At 42.3% G+C, this 15510-nt stretch overlaps 1 protein-coding gene across 1 annotated transcript; it reads left to right on the top strand.

Moving 5' to 3' along the window:
• The first annotated feature begins 1286 nt into the window (after positions 1-1286).
• Positions 1287-3986, top strand: LOC122088017 (esterase-like). Its single transcript, XM_042657155.1, has 5 exons — positions 1287-1577; positions 2225-2434; positions 2524-2693; positions 3245-3518; positions 3613-3986. Exons 1-5 carry the CDS (start codon positions 1307-1309, stop codon positions 3879-3881), a joined length of 1194 nt encoding a protein of 397 aa, XP_042513089.1. The 5' UTR covers positions 1287-1306; the 3' UTR covers positions 3882-3986.
• The last annotated feature ends 11524 nt before the right edge of the window (positions 3987-15510 follow it).

Genomic DNA, 15510 nt, shown 5'->3' with positions numbered 1-15510 from the left:
ACATAGGAACTCTCATTATGTAAACAACATATAGAGTTTCCTAATGGGGAGAGAACTCCTATATTGGTTAATCATGAGGTTCCTATATCCGGTTGAGTGGGAAATCAGTTACTGCTAGCGAGAGGCTAACTCTATTGCTGACTTTCTTTCCAAGTCTGCTGCACGTTTTGATATCTCTGACCCTGTGACGGCTTTGCCGGCTTTGGTCAAGAAGGATCTAAATATGGACGCTTCGGGTCGTCCCAGATATAGGATGACTTAGTGTCTTTTTCCTTTATGATCTATTTGTTGCGTCTCATGTGTGGTTGATGTGGTTGGATCTTCTTTTTCTACTGATGGAAATGCCGACGGTGGATTACGAGGTCGGCCTCAGTCATCCTATTGGCTGTTTGGCTGTCTCTTTTTGGCTCCATTCAGTTTTTAAATTATTCCATTTTTTTTTCTTCTATATTTTATACAAATGATTCTTAGTGAAAATAAATTTAAAACATGTATCGTTTATTTAAATTTTTTTTTCTGTTCCATTTTTTATAACTATCTTAAGCAACAGATAAAATCATATGACCAAGCTATAGGTCAATCCATGGGAAATAAATTCTGAAAATAAACTCTGATACGATTAATAATAGGATAAATTAGATTTACATATTATTTGGCTGGTTATGTATTGAATCAATTTTTAAAAACATAACAAATTTGGAAAAAGATCAGCTTTGGATTCCAAAATGTCCAATCATTCCAGCCCCTATGAATCAAATAAAATATCGATTTTTTTTTGGGGGGTAAAAATCAAAACTCTTTTTAATTAGCACATACCAATTGTGTATTTATTTATTGGTTCGTTCACTAAAAATTGTATTTTTTTTATTGGTGTTATTTGTCCCCTACTACAATATAAAGTATAGTGGAGACATTGGATCCAATGATCATCAGAGTGAAAATAAAGTGAACATGTTATCACTGAATGATTCCTTATTTTCTCTACTAGCTGGTCTCTTAGATCCTCTCCATTCCGGTTATTTTCTTTGGATTTCTTCTCTTGGAATTTTTGAAAACTTTGAAAGAGTTGTAGAAATATAACCAAACACTAAATTTAGTAAATATTCTGTTTAATTTTAGGAATAAAAATAGGAAAATTGTTTCCAAAATCTAATGGAAACGAACAGGTATTACTCCATTTAGCACTTTAGCTAGTAAGTAATTCAATACTTATGTTGTCCTCTCTCTCTATATATACTCTGCCAGTTCTCTAAAGTAATATTATCCTCTCCAGGCTCTACTGCTCATCATCTCTTAGTCTCTCAAGATGATGGATTCTTCTCATACCTTTGGTATACTTATTCTGATGACTCCTTTCTATATTGGGTTATTGTCTTCCATAGTGATTTTAAGTGTTCCGGCCTTGGCTTCAAATACAAGTTGCAATTTTCCAGCAATCTTCAACTTTGGGGACTCAAATACTGATACAGGAGCTGATTCTGCTGCCTTCTCTCTTGTCACCCCACCCTATGGGGAGACCTTTTTTCACATGCCTGTTGGAAGACCTTCAGATGGAAGGCTTACCATTGATTTCATGGGTAGAAATTAAACTTTGTTTCATTATTTCCTAGATTTTTTGTTGAGGTGGGGGGAAGGAACTCCACCCTCACTACTTACACCTAGACATAGTTGGGTGTGAACTCAAGCTGTTTCTCTGTGAAAACCCTTTAATATATCAATTCCAGGGCTGATCTGAATCGATCTAGACCTGAATGAACTGGGACTGATCAAGATCCTAATTCAGGTTTTTAAAGCCTGCCACACAAACCCTATATCGGTGATACAAAGCCACTGCACTAGAGGTGGAGTGGGGCGAGTCTCTATCCAACCCACCCCATTGCCATTCCTAATATTTGTAGGGAAAACCACAGAATATGTTGCTTTCAAGCCGTTTACGTTGGGAGACTAAAATAGGCCAATGCTATGGGCTATGAAGTAAAGTGGTGTTTGGATAGATCAAATAGTATGAGTTATAGGTAATGGGATTAAGCTTTAAGGAGTACCCCAATTGTACACCCCCCTTCCCCCCTGCCTTTTTCTCTTTTCTTTTGAGCTAAAAATCTACAAACAACAAGATGGCTACATGAATCCTATTTTTTCATCGAATCTCTTATTGTTAATGCAAAGGCAACAGAACAGTTATTGACTTGATTATTGTTTTTAAAATAATGAATATTTTGATCAGCTGAAAGATTCAGATTACCTAACCTCAGCGCATATCTCGATTCATTGGAAACTAACTTCAGCCATGGTGCTAATTTCGCGGTATCGGGGGCAACAATCAGGCCGTCGGATAGAAGCCGAACTGGGAGAGGACCCAGCCCCTTCTACTTGGATGTGCAAGTCTCCCAGTTCCAACAATTCAAATCCAGATCACATTTAATCAGGAACCGAGGTAATTATTTAATTAGTTAAAATCCCTCTATAGCTATAAATCATTTAGCAGTACCGGTTTATAAAATCCTATTCATCATCTGTTGATAGGTGGAATCTACACAAATTTGTTACCCAAGGAGGAGTTTTTTGGTCAAGCTTTGTACACATTTGATATTGGTCAAAATGATATCGGTTTGGGTTTATTCAGCAACCAATCTTTAGCGAAAATCAAAGCTGACATTCCTGATGTAATTAGCAAGCTCTCCATGAATATTCAGGTAATTAATAATGTTTGAACCATCTTAATAACCAGGTAAATTCATTATTTCCTAGGCAGTAGTGTGGTTGGTGTGTATCACTTGTTGAGGTTCTTAAGTTTTCATTAATCACATTATGGATTTGTATATTATGTTGCAATTGGGCCACCCAGTCGATGAGCAAATGGCTTGTAAACTATATTAGGTTAAACCAAAACCGAATTGTCTAACAAACGGGATTAGATAATGAAATCAAGATCGTTAATTTAATTATTTTTTTTGTCAAATGTCTTTTTTCCTTTTTAATTTTTTAGTGAAATGGATGTAAACTTAACATTGAATGACTTAACTTACTATGTCACCATTTATTGGTTTTAATTAGTTTGTCATCGGTTTAAAGGGTTCAGTTAGGTTTAAACCATTCAACTAAACGATGTCAATTTTGAAGCCAACATTAGACCACTTCTTAAACGATTTCATGATTTCTGTGTCAATGGCTTGGTTCGGTTTCGATAAATGATTTACAGTTTGATTTTCATACCCTTATGGATGGATGTGGTTCTAATTTGCAGGCAGTGTATGGTTTAGGAGGGAGATCATTCTGGATCCATAACACAGGTCCTATTGGCTGTTTTGCATATATCCTTACAAACTTTCCAGTGCGTAATGCATCTGACATAGATAAAGCTGGTTGTGCAACTCCTTATAATGAGGTATCACAATACTTCAATCAGAAGTTGAAGGAAGCTGTTGTGAAAATGAGAAAGCAACTTCCCTTGGCTGCCATCACATATGTGGACATTTACTCTGTCAAGTACCTCCTTATGAGCCAACCTCAGGACTTTGGTAAGTCATCATCATCTAAAATTTTAGAAAGAGAGAGGGAGAGAGAGAGAAAAAGAGAGAGAGATGATTGACACATTTGTGATTCTTCTTGCAGGATTTCAGCAACCACTGGTAGCTTGTTGTGGCTTTGGAGGAAAATATAACTTCAGCAATACCGCACGATGTGGGCAGACAGTAGTTGTGGATGGGAAACGAACATTCATAGGATCTTGCGCAAACCCTTCTGTTAGAGTTAACTGGGATGGAAGCCATTTAACTGAGGCAGCTAATAAATTTATTGTCGATAAAATTGTGACTGGAAAATTTTCAGACCCACCAATCTCTTTACAAAATGCATGCAATAGGGATGCATCTTCTGCATAATCAGATTACCCTGGATAGCTAGAGTTTGATCTATCTATTGTTTGTAATCTGTATTGATAATATGTCATGAAATAATAAAGTCTTTTATTTTTACCCTTTAATTAATTCAAGGAAACAAAAACTCTTAAGATATTTATGAAGGAATGAAGTTGACTTTGAGGAAAAAAGATGTTCTTAGTCGTCCATTTGAAACATCGCTGACATATAGCCATTTTTCAGTCGTGGAATTTCAACTTTCATTCCATTTCTGGATCCCTATTTATCAAGGGAGCTTAGGATGCTTCTGCTAGTTTAGTTTCAAGCTCTAGACCAACACTTTCTGTGATTTACCTCCGCAAGACAATGCGTTAACTTACAAGCAATCGATTCAAGAAAGGGACTAAATAACCTCCATTGTTGAAGAAAGTCCCAAGGAATAGATTTCCAAAGGACAACCTCCGCCACTGTCGGTGAATCACATTCCACCCACAGCCTCTCCTCTCCCATCTCCTTTACATACTTCAGACCAATAAAAGGGGAGGAGAATTCCACTTTATAGTTAGTCATATTTCCAAGCGGGATAGCATAACTAAATAAAACCAATCCAGAGCAATTACGAACCACTCCACCAACCTCTAACAAACCTGGATTTCTCAAGAAACAACCATCTATATTCAACTTGACTAGTCCAACAATAGGTCTAGTCCACTTCAGCTCTTCAATTGCGAGAGAAGTAGAGGTAAATTTTACCTTAAAATCCAGGCTTCTAGATAGAAGAAAATCGACAATTGACCATGAGGGAAGTGCCCTCACATGAGATGACTCCCCAATATTACTTAAAGCCGCCTTCAAAATTAGACCAGATGGACACCCATTCTCTCATATCATCTTCAATTTCATTCATAGCAAATATGATATGGAATAAGTAAAAATTCATCCAGCCACGCCTCTTTTGAACGGATTGAGCTTGCCTTGGAGAACCACCATTGAGCTAGCTCAGTGAGAGAACTTGGTTGAGGCCATCTAACATTAAAAATGTGATACCCTACTTTTTAAACCCGGTCTAATTACACGGTTGACCCAGTTTAACTATGCAGGACCCGAACTAGAGAGGGTTAAGGCGGGTTCCTTATGGACCATGATGGCAAGGGTGACTTTGAACACCGGTTGGCCAGACAAGTCCGAGTCAGTGCCAGAGGAGACGGGTGTACCCAAGCAGTGTACATGCACATATCATAAGGCTATGTATGGATAAAGCTGGTATGTAGTCATATCCTAATGCACATACGTATAACATACCTTGTGCCGAGAGTTGAACTTCATCAAAAACCCACTTGTTGGCCAATTTTTGGCCCTCAGGTGGGCGGTCACAGGTGGGCGCATCCGTCCACCTGAGTGACCCACCCATGTGCTACTAATGGTTTTTAGAAAGTATAAATAGCATTATTTGTGTTTTTCTATATTTCATTTATTACACTGAAAAAGTGGGTGAAAAGATTTAAGAGGAGAGAGAAAAGAAGAGAGAAGAGAGAAAAGAGAACAAAGAAGAAAAGGGAAGGAAGAGGAAGAAGAAATGGATTTAAGTGGCGCCAAGGTTTGATCTTCCCATTCCGATGCCGGGAGAGCGACCCCCAACACGAGATCTACGTTTAGAGGTGAGCAAAGGCTATGTTCCCTAAACTTTCACCATACCCAAGTAAAACCCTTGATTTGGGTAGAGTTCCTTGAGGTCTTGTAAATCCCCCTTGAGATGATGAATCTAAGGTTTAATAGATGGTCTATGTGTTCATTTTGAAGGATTTGAAGAAGTGTTTACAAGGTTGGAGAAGCATTGGTGATTTGAAGTGATTTTGGAGTTTTGAAGGAGTTCTTGAGCAAAGAAGGTAAGATGGCTTTTCATTCCTTAAATCTAACCTAGATCTAGGTTAGAATCACCTTATGAGACCTTGAATGTGTGGAAAATGGGATTAAAAAAGTCCCATTTGATTCCCCAAAGGTTGGGGGAAGTTTCAGGGAAAATGGCAGTTTTTCGCTCTCAGGTGGGCTGAGACCAGTGGGCCAAATGGCCCACCTGAGGGAACCCGCTTGAGAGGGCAAGACGTTTATTTTCTAAATGTCAATGATGATGTGCTTATGTGATAAATGTTGACATCATTGTGCATGATGCATTAATAGACTAGATGCCATAGTCGGCTTGGAAATGAGTGCCTTTGTGGCCCGTGGAATGGGACGCGGTGGCACTATACAATCCTACTATGTCATATAGGAGCATGCGGTTTAGGATTATCATCTTCCCGTGCTACGACCCTTCCCAACAGGGGTTGAGGTGTTGGGTTACCATTTGGGGGGAAGCAGTGGTCGCAGTTGTCGGGTCACTGTGGTGGTTAGACATACACCTGGCTGGTCATTAGGACAGTCGGCAACCCCGGTGGTATATTCAAGAGGGCCAATCATACTGCTTTTAAATTGTTGGAGTCAACACCTTTATTTTATGTCATTTACTTTTATGTTGAGAGTCGATAGTCGCATGCTTTACTTTTCTGAGTACTCACAGTGGGCCTTCTCCGACAACCCTATAGGCGTATCGCAGGATGGAGTTCGCTGCTCGTACCCGGAGTATACGCGCACTGTGGTTGTAGTAGCACTAAACCAAAGACTTAGTAATGTTGTTTAGGTGGATGTGATTAAAAATGAATTGCATAGCATATAGTGCATATGGTTGTGATTGTTGTGTGGACTGTTGTGTGGTCCTTCTTTTCTTGCCAGAATGTCTTCTCGCAAGGGCAAAGTACCCGCACCCTCTTCCACTCGGTGTAAGACCACCGCTTCCAAACGAAAGAGTGCAGGGACTAGTTCCCCAGCCCCTCGCACAAGGCGACCTGGACCTACCCTTATTGATCCTTCCGACTATGATGCGGGACTCTTCCGTTGTTCAGAGGTAGCAACCAACTGGCAGGCCTTCCTAAAGAGGTCTGTGATGATGGAGAAGACCGTGGTAGTCGACGACTTCCACAAGGTTATGCTTCAGGAGAGATTCGCCACACTGGGTTGGCAGTCTATCCTCAACATAGACCGTCCGTGCTACGAGCAGCTGGTTTATAGATTCTACTGCAACTTGGAGGTTTCCTACCAGTACGGAGAGTATGCGATAACTAGTATGGTAAAGGGGGTGGGCATTCAACTGACTGTGGACACCCTGGCTAGAATTTGGGACCTCTCTTCAGTTGGGCAGCATTTTTACAGTCCTCCCAGGAGTAAGCCTGTGGGCCCATCCTTGAGTTTGGAGACACAGGACCTTATCTACGAGACCATCTGTGGCAGCAGGGAGCGTCCAGATTCTGAGACGTCATTTTACCCAGAGGTTCGTGTGTTTGCCCGTTTGGTCCAGTTCAACTTGCTCCCCAGAGGAGGTTACCGAAACCAGGTAGGCTTCATGGCAGCCTACTTAGCCTTCTGTATTTACAAGGCCTTAGAGGGAGGTGACGAGCACTTATGCTTGCCTTACGTCATCCTCAAGACCATGGAGCACCATACCTCACACCCCGAGGACGGAGGGTTTCCATATGGTAGGATCCTCACTAGAATTTTTGAGTTCTTTGGGGTGGACCTGAGTGGTGAGGAGGGGAAGACTCCAGCAGATAATTTTGACAGGGGGAATCTATTGAGGATGGGTCTCCACAGTCTCATGGATGTACCTCAGAGAGCAGGGGCTCAGAGAGGTAGGGATAGGAGGGCTGCCCATAGGGAGGATGTTCCTATGGAGGAGGAGACTAGTGAGGAGGATGAGGACTATGTTCCTCAGTGTGAGAAGGAGGATTTTTTGGATGAGGATATCCTCGAGGAGGAGCCTCTTAAGTCGAGGGGTGCTGATCCTGGCTTCACGAGGGCTACGGGCCCACAGCATAGAGCCTAACCACTTGGGAGTGGTTCCTTTGATTTTGAGGGCATGATGACTACCATGAGGGCCTTGAAGGAAGGGCAAGATCAGCTGCTAAGAAGACTAGATGAGAGTGCTTCTAGAGAGGAAAGTATCCTAGAGAGGCAGGCTACCTTAGAGAGTTCCTTCCTCAGATTAGGCGAGCACTTGGATACAACAGCCAACGCCATTTCAATGGATTTTTCCCGACTTAGGAGGGACATACAACTGGTGAACTCGAGGTTTGACTACTATGACCTTCGACTCAACGTTAGCTCGAGACTTAGGAGCGACGGAGTGATAATATTGGACGATGACGATGATCTCTGAGGACCTAGCTCACCCGTCTACATCAGCTTCTCACTTGTTTTCATGTTGTTGATTATGTATTTCTTACTTTTCTCATTCCTTTGTACTTTTTCTATAACTGGTCTTACTTGTGGGGTGGTATCTTTTGTTGGTGGCTTGTGCTAGTTGTGGTGGCATTTGTTATTTATGCTTATTGCTATATATATATGTTGTTTATCACGTATTTATGTGTGAAAATTTTTGGAATCTTGTTTTAGGGCCGTTATGCTATCGAAATTTCGTTAAATTCGTACTCAATGGGTTATAACATCAAATGACTAATCTCTTATTTATTTTAAGTAGCTTTCTCTCATGTACGCCATGCATGCAATAACTAAATGCAACCATTTTTTTTTAATTCTTTAAAGCTTTTTCATTTACCTAATCCCGTCTCCTATTATCGATTCTATGGCGTCTATATGGTATGCTGTGAATGGAATAGAGCATCACGCTCTGATACCACTGCTGTCACACCCCATTCACACAGAATTGGACCGATGATCGGGTTAACTCCGGTTAACCCAAACCTGCCAGGATCATTTGATACAGTACCCAATCACAGCATACACACAACTAAGATAATGTTCAACAGTTCAGCGAAAGACTTAATGTACCTGTAAATATCCCCAATATACTTGATACCCAAATTGTAGTACATAGATAAATACATGTGGGCCCATAGGAATGATATTTACATAAAAGAAATGACAATTCATGTATCAAGTATACAAAAGGGGTCATCAAAAGAATCAAAAAGTAACCCTGTATGAAGTCCCTACTGTGGTCCCACAGCACAGCCCTCGCACGTGCAGTCCGTGCCGTGCTCATATTCCTCGGGGACCCACCAATCCTCTTCGAGAAATTCAACTGTGGGGTCCAACCCTTGATCTTCAGGCTGGTGACCTGCAAAATCATCTAAAAGAGGTGTACACGTGGGATGAGCTCACTAGCTCAGTAAGTGAAAAAAAGGACCACACAACAATCACAACCATATGCACTATATGCTATGCAATTCATTTTTAATCACATCAACCTAAACAAAATTACTAAGTCTTTGGTTTAGTGCTACTACAACCACAGTGCGCGTATACTCTGGGTACGAGCCGCGAACTCCATCCCGCGATACGCCCATAGGGCTGTCGGAGAAGGCCCACCATGAGTACTCAGAAAAGTAAAGCATGCGACTACCGGCTCTCAATATAAAAGTAAATGACAGAAAATAAAGGTGCTGACTCCAGCAATTTAAAAGCAGTACGATTGGCCCTCTTGAATATACCACCGGGGTTACCGACTGTCCTAATGACCAGCTGGGCGTATGTCTAACCGCCACAGTGACACGGTAACCGCGACCACTGCTTCCCCCCAAATGGTAACCCAACACCTTAACCCCTGTTGGGAAGGGTTGTAGCATGGGAAGATGATAATCCTAAACTGTATGCTCCTATATGACATAGTACGATTGTATAGTGCCATCGCGTCCCATTCCACGGGCCACCAAGGCACTCGTTTCCAAGTCGACTACGACATCTAGTCTATTAATGCATGCACAATGATGTCAACATTCTTCACATAAGCACATCATCATTGACATTTAGAAAATAAACACATCACACATGTCATAATAATATGAGGATGTCTAAGCTACATATAATTTGCATGATGACATGGCTAGTCTAGATACAATTAATGAATGCCAAACAAGCCTTAAGATAAGGCCAAACGTCCTCTCCTCACTTACTTGTAGTGTACAAAGACTCACGCCCGGTACGGGTGAGATCTGGTGCGAGAAGCGTAAGTTTTAGTGAACCTATCATAAGTGAATGGGGTTAGTATTTGACCACTTAGGGGTCAAAAGTAACAAGATTTGATGACAAAATCATGTTTGTAATCCTAAAAGAAGGTCATACATCCGTTTTGGGTCCATTCGGATGTAAAAATCACGTTGGGAGCCTCTCGGGTGGGTCAGACAGCCCACCTGTCACAGCCCACTGGTGGCAACCCGCCGGTTGGGGGAAAAGTCAAAAAAAAATAAAAAAGGAAAAAAGGTGGGGTATGATTAATATTACTATAAAAATAGACATATGAAAAAAAAAAAAGGGTGTGTGGCTAGCACCATATTATCGAGTGGGACCATCGTACTACTTGTTGAAGCATTAGCACTGTATTTTCGGAATTAAGTTATGGCTAGTTACAAAACATCATACCAATATAATACCCTCTGCGTTGGCATATGATTATGTGCCGATATAAATTCTAAGGTGCTTAACCAATGTGGTGTATGGTATGCTCCAGGTGCAGGGATACAATGGTATGTACTAGATCCGGTAGCAATGCATGAGGTACCCTGCGTGGTCTTCGTCCGGTCAGTCAACCACCGAATCCCAGGAGGTTCCTCTCTGTGGGGCAAACCCCACTTCCACAACCTCCAGAGACCATTGGTCAGGGTGTGGCACAAGGGGACCCACCTGTGACTACACTTCCGGACCCTCCACCGGTCATTACTCCGGGGGATGTTGTTACCATAATCCAGCAGTCATAGCAGGCTTTCCAGCAACAAATGCTTCAGCAGCAGCAAGCATTTATGGCTACTATACCGCAACAGCTAGACCTTTCACAAAGGGGTCAACCTCCCCGGATACTTACTCCATAGGACCCGCCTGTAGGGTCTAGTACGGGGCCACAAGTGGGAGGTACACCTCCAATTCTGCCATTCAGTGTTCCTCCGTATGTGGTGCCCCCTCCATACCCTTACTATCCGGCATACGCTCCTAATTACCCACCGACGAATAATACGTCAAGGGTAGTGGAGTCATTCAAGAGGAACCTGCCACCTATATTCTCTAAGGTGGGAAGTGATCCTCTGGAGCCGGACCAGTGGATCCAAGAGCTGGAGAAAATATTTGAGGTGATTGAGTGCACTGAGGCACAGAAACTTATTTGTGCGGGGTTGCAACTCAAGAAGGAAGCCAACTCTTGGTGGCAAGCCTCTAAGCCCATATTGTTGGCCGCACATCCGGAACCCACCTGGGAATAGTTCAAGGAGTTGTTCTTGGCCAATCATTACCCACGTAGCTTCAGAGACCGTAAGGAAATGGAATTTATGGCCTTAACTCAAGGAAGTAAGACTATCCTTGAGTATCAGCAGTAGTTTGAAAGCTTGTTCCATTTTGCCCCTTGGCATATGAGGACAGCTGAAGAAAAGGTTGTAAGATTTCTGAACGGCCTAAAAGCATCCATTGGGTCAGTAGTTGAGGTCTTAGATTTGACAGACTATGGCCAGATTGTGCAGAAGGCTAAGACCATGGAAGATAAGCAGAAGGGGGAACAGTCCCTCACACCTGGATTATGGAAAAGAACGAATCCATTTCCGGACATGGGCAATTCCTCCAAGGTATACCGTGGGTCATATAGTTCTGGGCCTACATATAGACAGCCCTATAGGCCATCTGGGTACCCTCCTCGACCAGTTGGTGGTTTGGGCTCTACATCTTTGCGCCCAAACACTAGTACGGTAGCTACAGGCCCAAGGCCACCCCGACCTCCTTCTATAACGGGACAAGTGCAGAGGGGCCCCACCCCAAATTCAATGCCACAGATTCGTTGCTTTAACTGCCATTCCTATGGGCACTATGCTAAAGACTGTCGGGTCAAACCAGCCTTGCCCTCCAGTCAGCCCTCTACGTACCGACCTCCCTTAACTCGGGGGAATCAACCGTAAGGAAGGATGTATGCCCTATCAGCTGAGGAAGTTGAGGCCAGCACGAAAGTGGTAGCAGGTACATTTTAACTTTTAAGAAATTTTCTTCTGTTAAATATTGATGACCTGCTGTACTTATATGCATTGTTACACTAAGTGTCCTACCTATATCTGGCATACCAGTCTATGTCTTATTTGACTCAGGAGCTACACATTTATTCATATCTAGGAGATTTGCTGAGAAACTTGGATGTCACCCAGGACACTAGATTATGGGATGATTGTTAGTATGCCTACTGGTAAAGTTACACAGTTGAAGGAGGTGTATGGGCCGTGCCCAGTGGAAATTAGTGGGAAGAAATTAGATGCACAACTCATTAAGTTCAATATGCAAAATTTTGATGTTATACTAGGCATGGATTGGTTGTCGGCTCATCGAACTAATGTGATGTATGCTGAAAAATTAATTAGGGTGATAGATGATGAAGGAAACGAATGGGTATACCAAACAGATAAAGTGAAACAGGCTAGAAAGGTCCTCGTCTCCGCTCTTCAAGGGGTAAAGTTGTTGGAAGGCGGCTGTCAGGGTCACTTAGCAGCAGTACTTGATGTCGATGCAAAGGTTACCCCTCTAGAAGAGGTAAAGGTAGTTAAAGAATTCCCCGACGTCTTTCCAGATGATCTGATGCATTTACCGCCTGATAGAGAGTTGGAGTTTGCCATAGACTTGATTCCTGAAGCAGCTCCAGTGTCTAAAGCTCCATATAGGATGGCACCAGCCGAATTGAAGGAGTTACAGATGCAGTTGCAAGAACTATTGGAGAAGGGGTTTATTCACCCAAGTGTTTCACCTTGGGGTGCCCCAGTATTGTTTGTCAAGAAGAAGGATGGCAGTTTGCGTATGTGCGTTGATTACCGGGAATTGAATAAGCTAACCATTAAGAATCGGAATCCATTGCCACACATTGATGATTTGTTTGACCAACTGCAGGGTGCAAGGGTATTTTCAAAGATAGACCTTCGATCAGGCTACTATCAGCTCAAGATAAAGAGTGGCGACATACCCAAGACAGCATTCAGGACTCGGTATGGTCACTATGAGTTCCTAGTGTTATCTTATGGGTTAACCAATGAACCAACAGCATTCATGGATTTAATGAATCGAGTGTTTCACGATGTCCTTGATAAATGGGTAATTATTTTTATTTACGACATATTGATCTACTCTAAGACAGAAGAAGAGCACACTCAACACTTGAGAATGGTGTTACAGAGGTTGAGAGAACAACAATTGTTTGCCAAATACAGTAAATGTGAATTTTGGCTCGAACAAGTTGGATTCCTAGGACACATAGTGTCTAAGGCCGGAATCGAGGTGGATCCTGACAAGGTGAAAGCAGTATTAAAATGGGAAAGCCCTAAGAATGTTACTGAAATTAGAAGTTTCTTGGGTTTGGCTGGATACTACCGGTGCTTCATTGAGAATTTTGCTCGGGTCTCGGCGCCAATGACGAAATTAACCAGAAAGGGTGTGAAATTTGAATGGGTAGAGGAGTGTGAGAAGAGTTTTCAAGAATTGAAGAGGTTGGTGTCGGACCCTGTGTTGACCATCCCTGAAGGCACAAGTGGAATGACAGTCTACACTGTTGCTTCCAAAGTTGGGTTGGGTTGTGTTCTCATGCAACGCGGAAAGGTGATAGCATATGCTTCCCGATAACTAAAGGAATATGAGAAGAACTACCCCACTCATGACTTGGAACTAGCTGCAGTCATTTTTGCCCTAAAGATTTGGTGACATTATTTGTATGGAGAGAAGTGCGAGATATATAGTGACCACAAGAGCCATAAGTACTTTTTCACCCAAAGAGATTTGAACATGAGGCAGAGGAGATGGCCCGAACTCATGAAGGATTATGACTGTGACATTCAGTATCACCCTGGCAAGGCTAATGTTGTGGCTGATGCGTTGAGTCAGAAGGCACAGACTGTGTCACTCTCATGCATAGCAGTCAGCCCACCACTCATACAAGAGGCGACGCTAATGGATGAAGCCCTCTTATATGAAGGAGCAACCTTAGAGCTTGAACATCAACTAGAAAACCTTAAATGGTTGACTGTATCCTTGGCGGCTCTACAGGTGCATCCGACTATTAGGCAAGAGGTGGTAATGAAACAACCTTTGGATCCCGAATTGCAACGAATCAGAGTTAAGGTTCAAGATCAAACAATGAATGACCCTGATTTTGTTTTAGCCAATGATGGGGCATTGATGTTTCAAGGCAGATTATGTGTACCCGATGATTTGGATATACAAGACAAGATAGTGTGAGAAGCACACAACTCTGAGTACTCACTCCACCCAGGAAGTACAAAGATGTATAAAGACCTCAACCAAATTACTGGTGGCCAAGCATGAAAATCACAATAGCCCTATATGTAGCGACTTGTCTTACATGCCAAAAAGTAAAAGCTGAGAGGCATCGAACTTATGGTACTCTTCAACCACTCCTGATACCAGACTGGAAGTGGGATAGGATTACAATGGACTTTGTCACCGGACTACCATGCACACCTAAGGGGATGGATGCGATATAGGTAATAGTTGACCAACTTACTAAGACTGCTCACTTCATTCCCATCAAGACCAAGTTCTCTATGGCAAAGTTAGCACAACTTTATATGGATAACATAGTGCGCTTCCATGGAGTGCCAGTGAGCATTGTGTCAGATAGGATTCAAGGTTCACTTCTAAATTTTGGAAAAGCTTCCAGCATGCCTTGGGATCACAATTGAATTTAAGTACCACCTTCCACCCACAGACTGATGGTCAGTTGGAGCGAACCATACATATATTAGAAGACATGCTCAGGACATGTGCAATGGAAATGTGTGGTAGTTGGGAAGAATATATACCCCTTATAGAGTTTGCCTATAACAATAGTTACCAAGCTACAATTGGGATGGCTCCGTATGAGGCATTATATGGCAGGAAGTGCAGAACTCCTCTGTATTGGAATGAGGTAGGCGAACGCCGAATGTTAGGACCTAAAATGATACAGATGACTTGTGACAAGGTTGATGTTATTCGGGAAAGGATTAAAGCAGCTCAGTCACGTCAAAAGAGCTATGCAGACAACCGCAGGAAAGACATTGAGTTTCAGGCAGGAGAAAAGGTGTTTCTCAAGATCTCTCCTACTAAAGAGTTACAAAGATTCCATAGAAAGGGTAAGTTGAGCCCGAGATACATTGGCCCATTTGAGATCTTAGCTCGGGTCGGCTCAGTAGCCTACATGCTTGCTCTGCCACCTTTACTCGGGAATGTTCATAACGTATTTCATGTATCCATACTGAAGCGATACGTTCATGATCCATCTCATGTATTACTCGTGGAACCAGAATATCTGGAAGCTGATATGACCTATACAAAGCAGCCAGCTAAAATCCTAGATCGAAAGGTGAAAACCCATCGTAACCGCTCCATTTCCTTTGTAAAGATGCGATGGGCTAATCATTCACTTGAAGAAGCATCTTGGGAGAAAGAGGATGAAATCCAAGCCAAGTACCCTCATCTTTTCGAACAACCAGGTACGCCAATTTTGAGGATGAAATTTTCAGAAAGGGGGGGTAAATGTGATACCCTACTTTTTAAACCCGGTCTAAATACACGGTTGACCCGATTTAACTATGCA

This window comes from Macadamia integrifolia, chromosome 9, assembly GCF_013358625.1.
Source record: "Macadamia integrifolia cultivar HAES 741 chromosome 9, SCU_Mint_v3, whole genome shotgun sequence".
Classification (NCBI taxonomy): Eukaryota; Viridiplantae; Streptophyta; class Magnoliopsida; order Proteales; family Proteaceae; genus Macadamia; species Macadamia integrifolia.
This window is presented reverse-complemented; position numbering and strand designations above follow the sequence as displayed.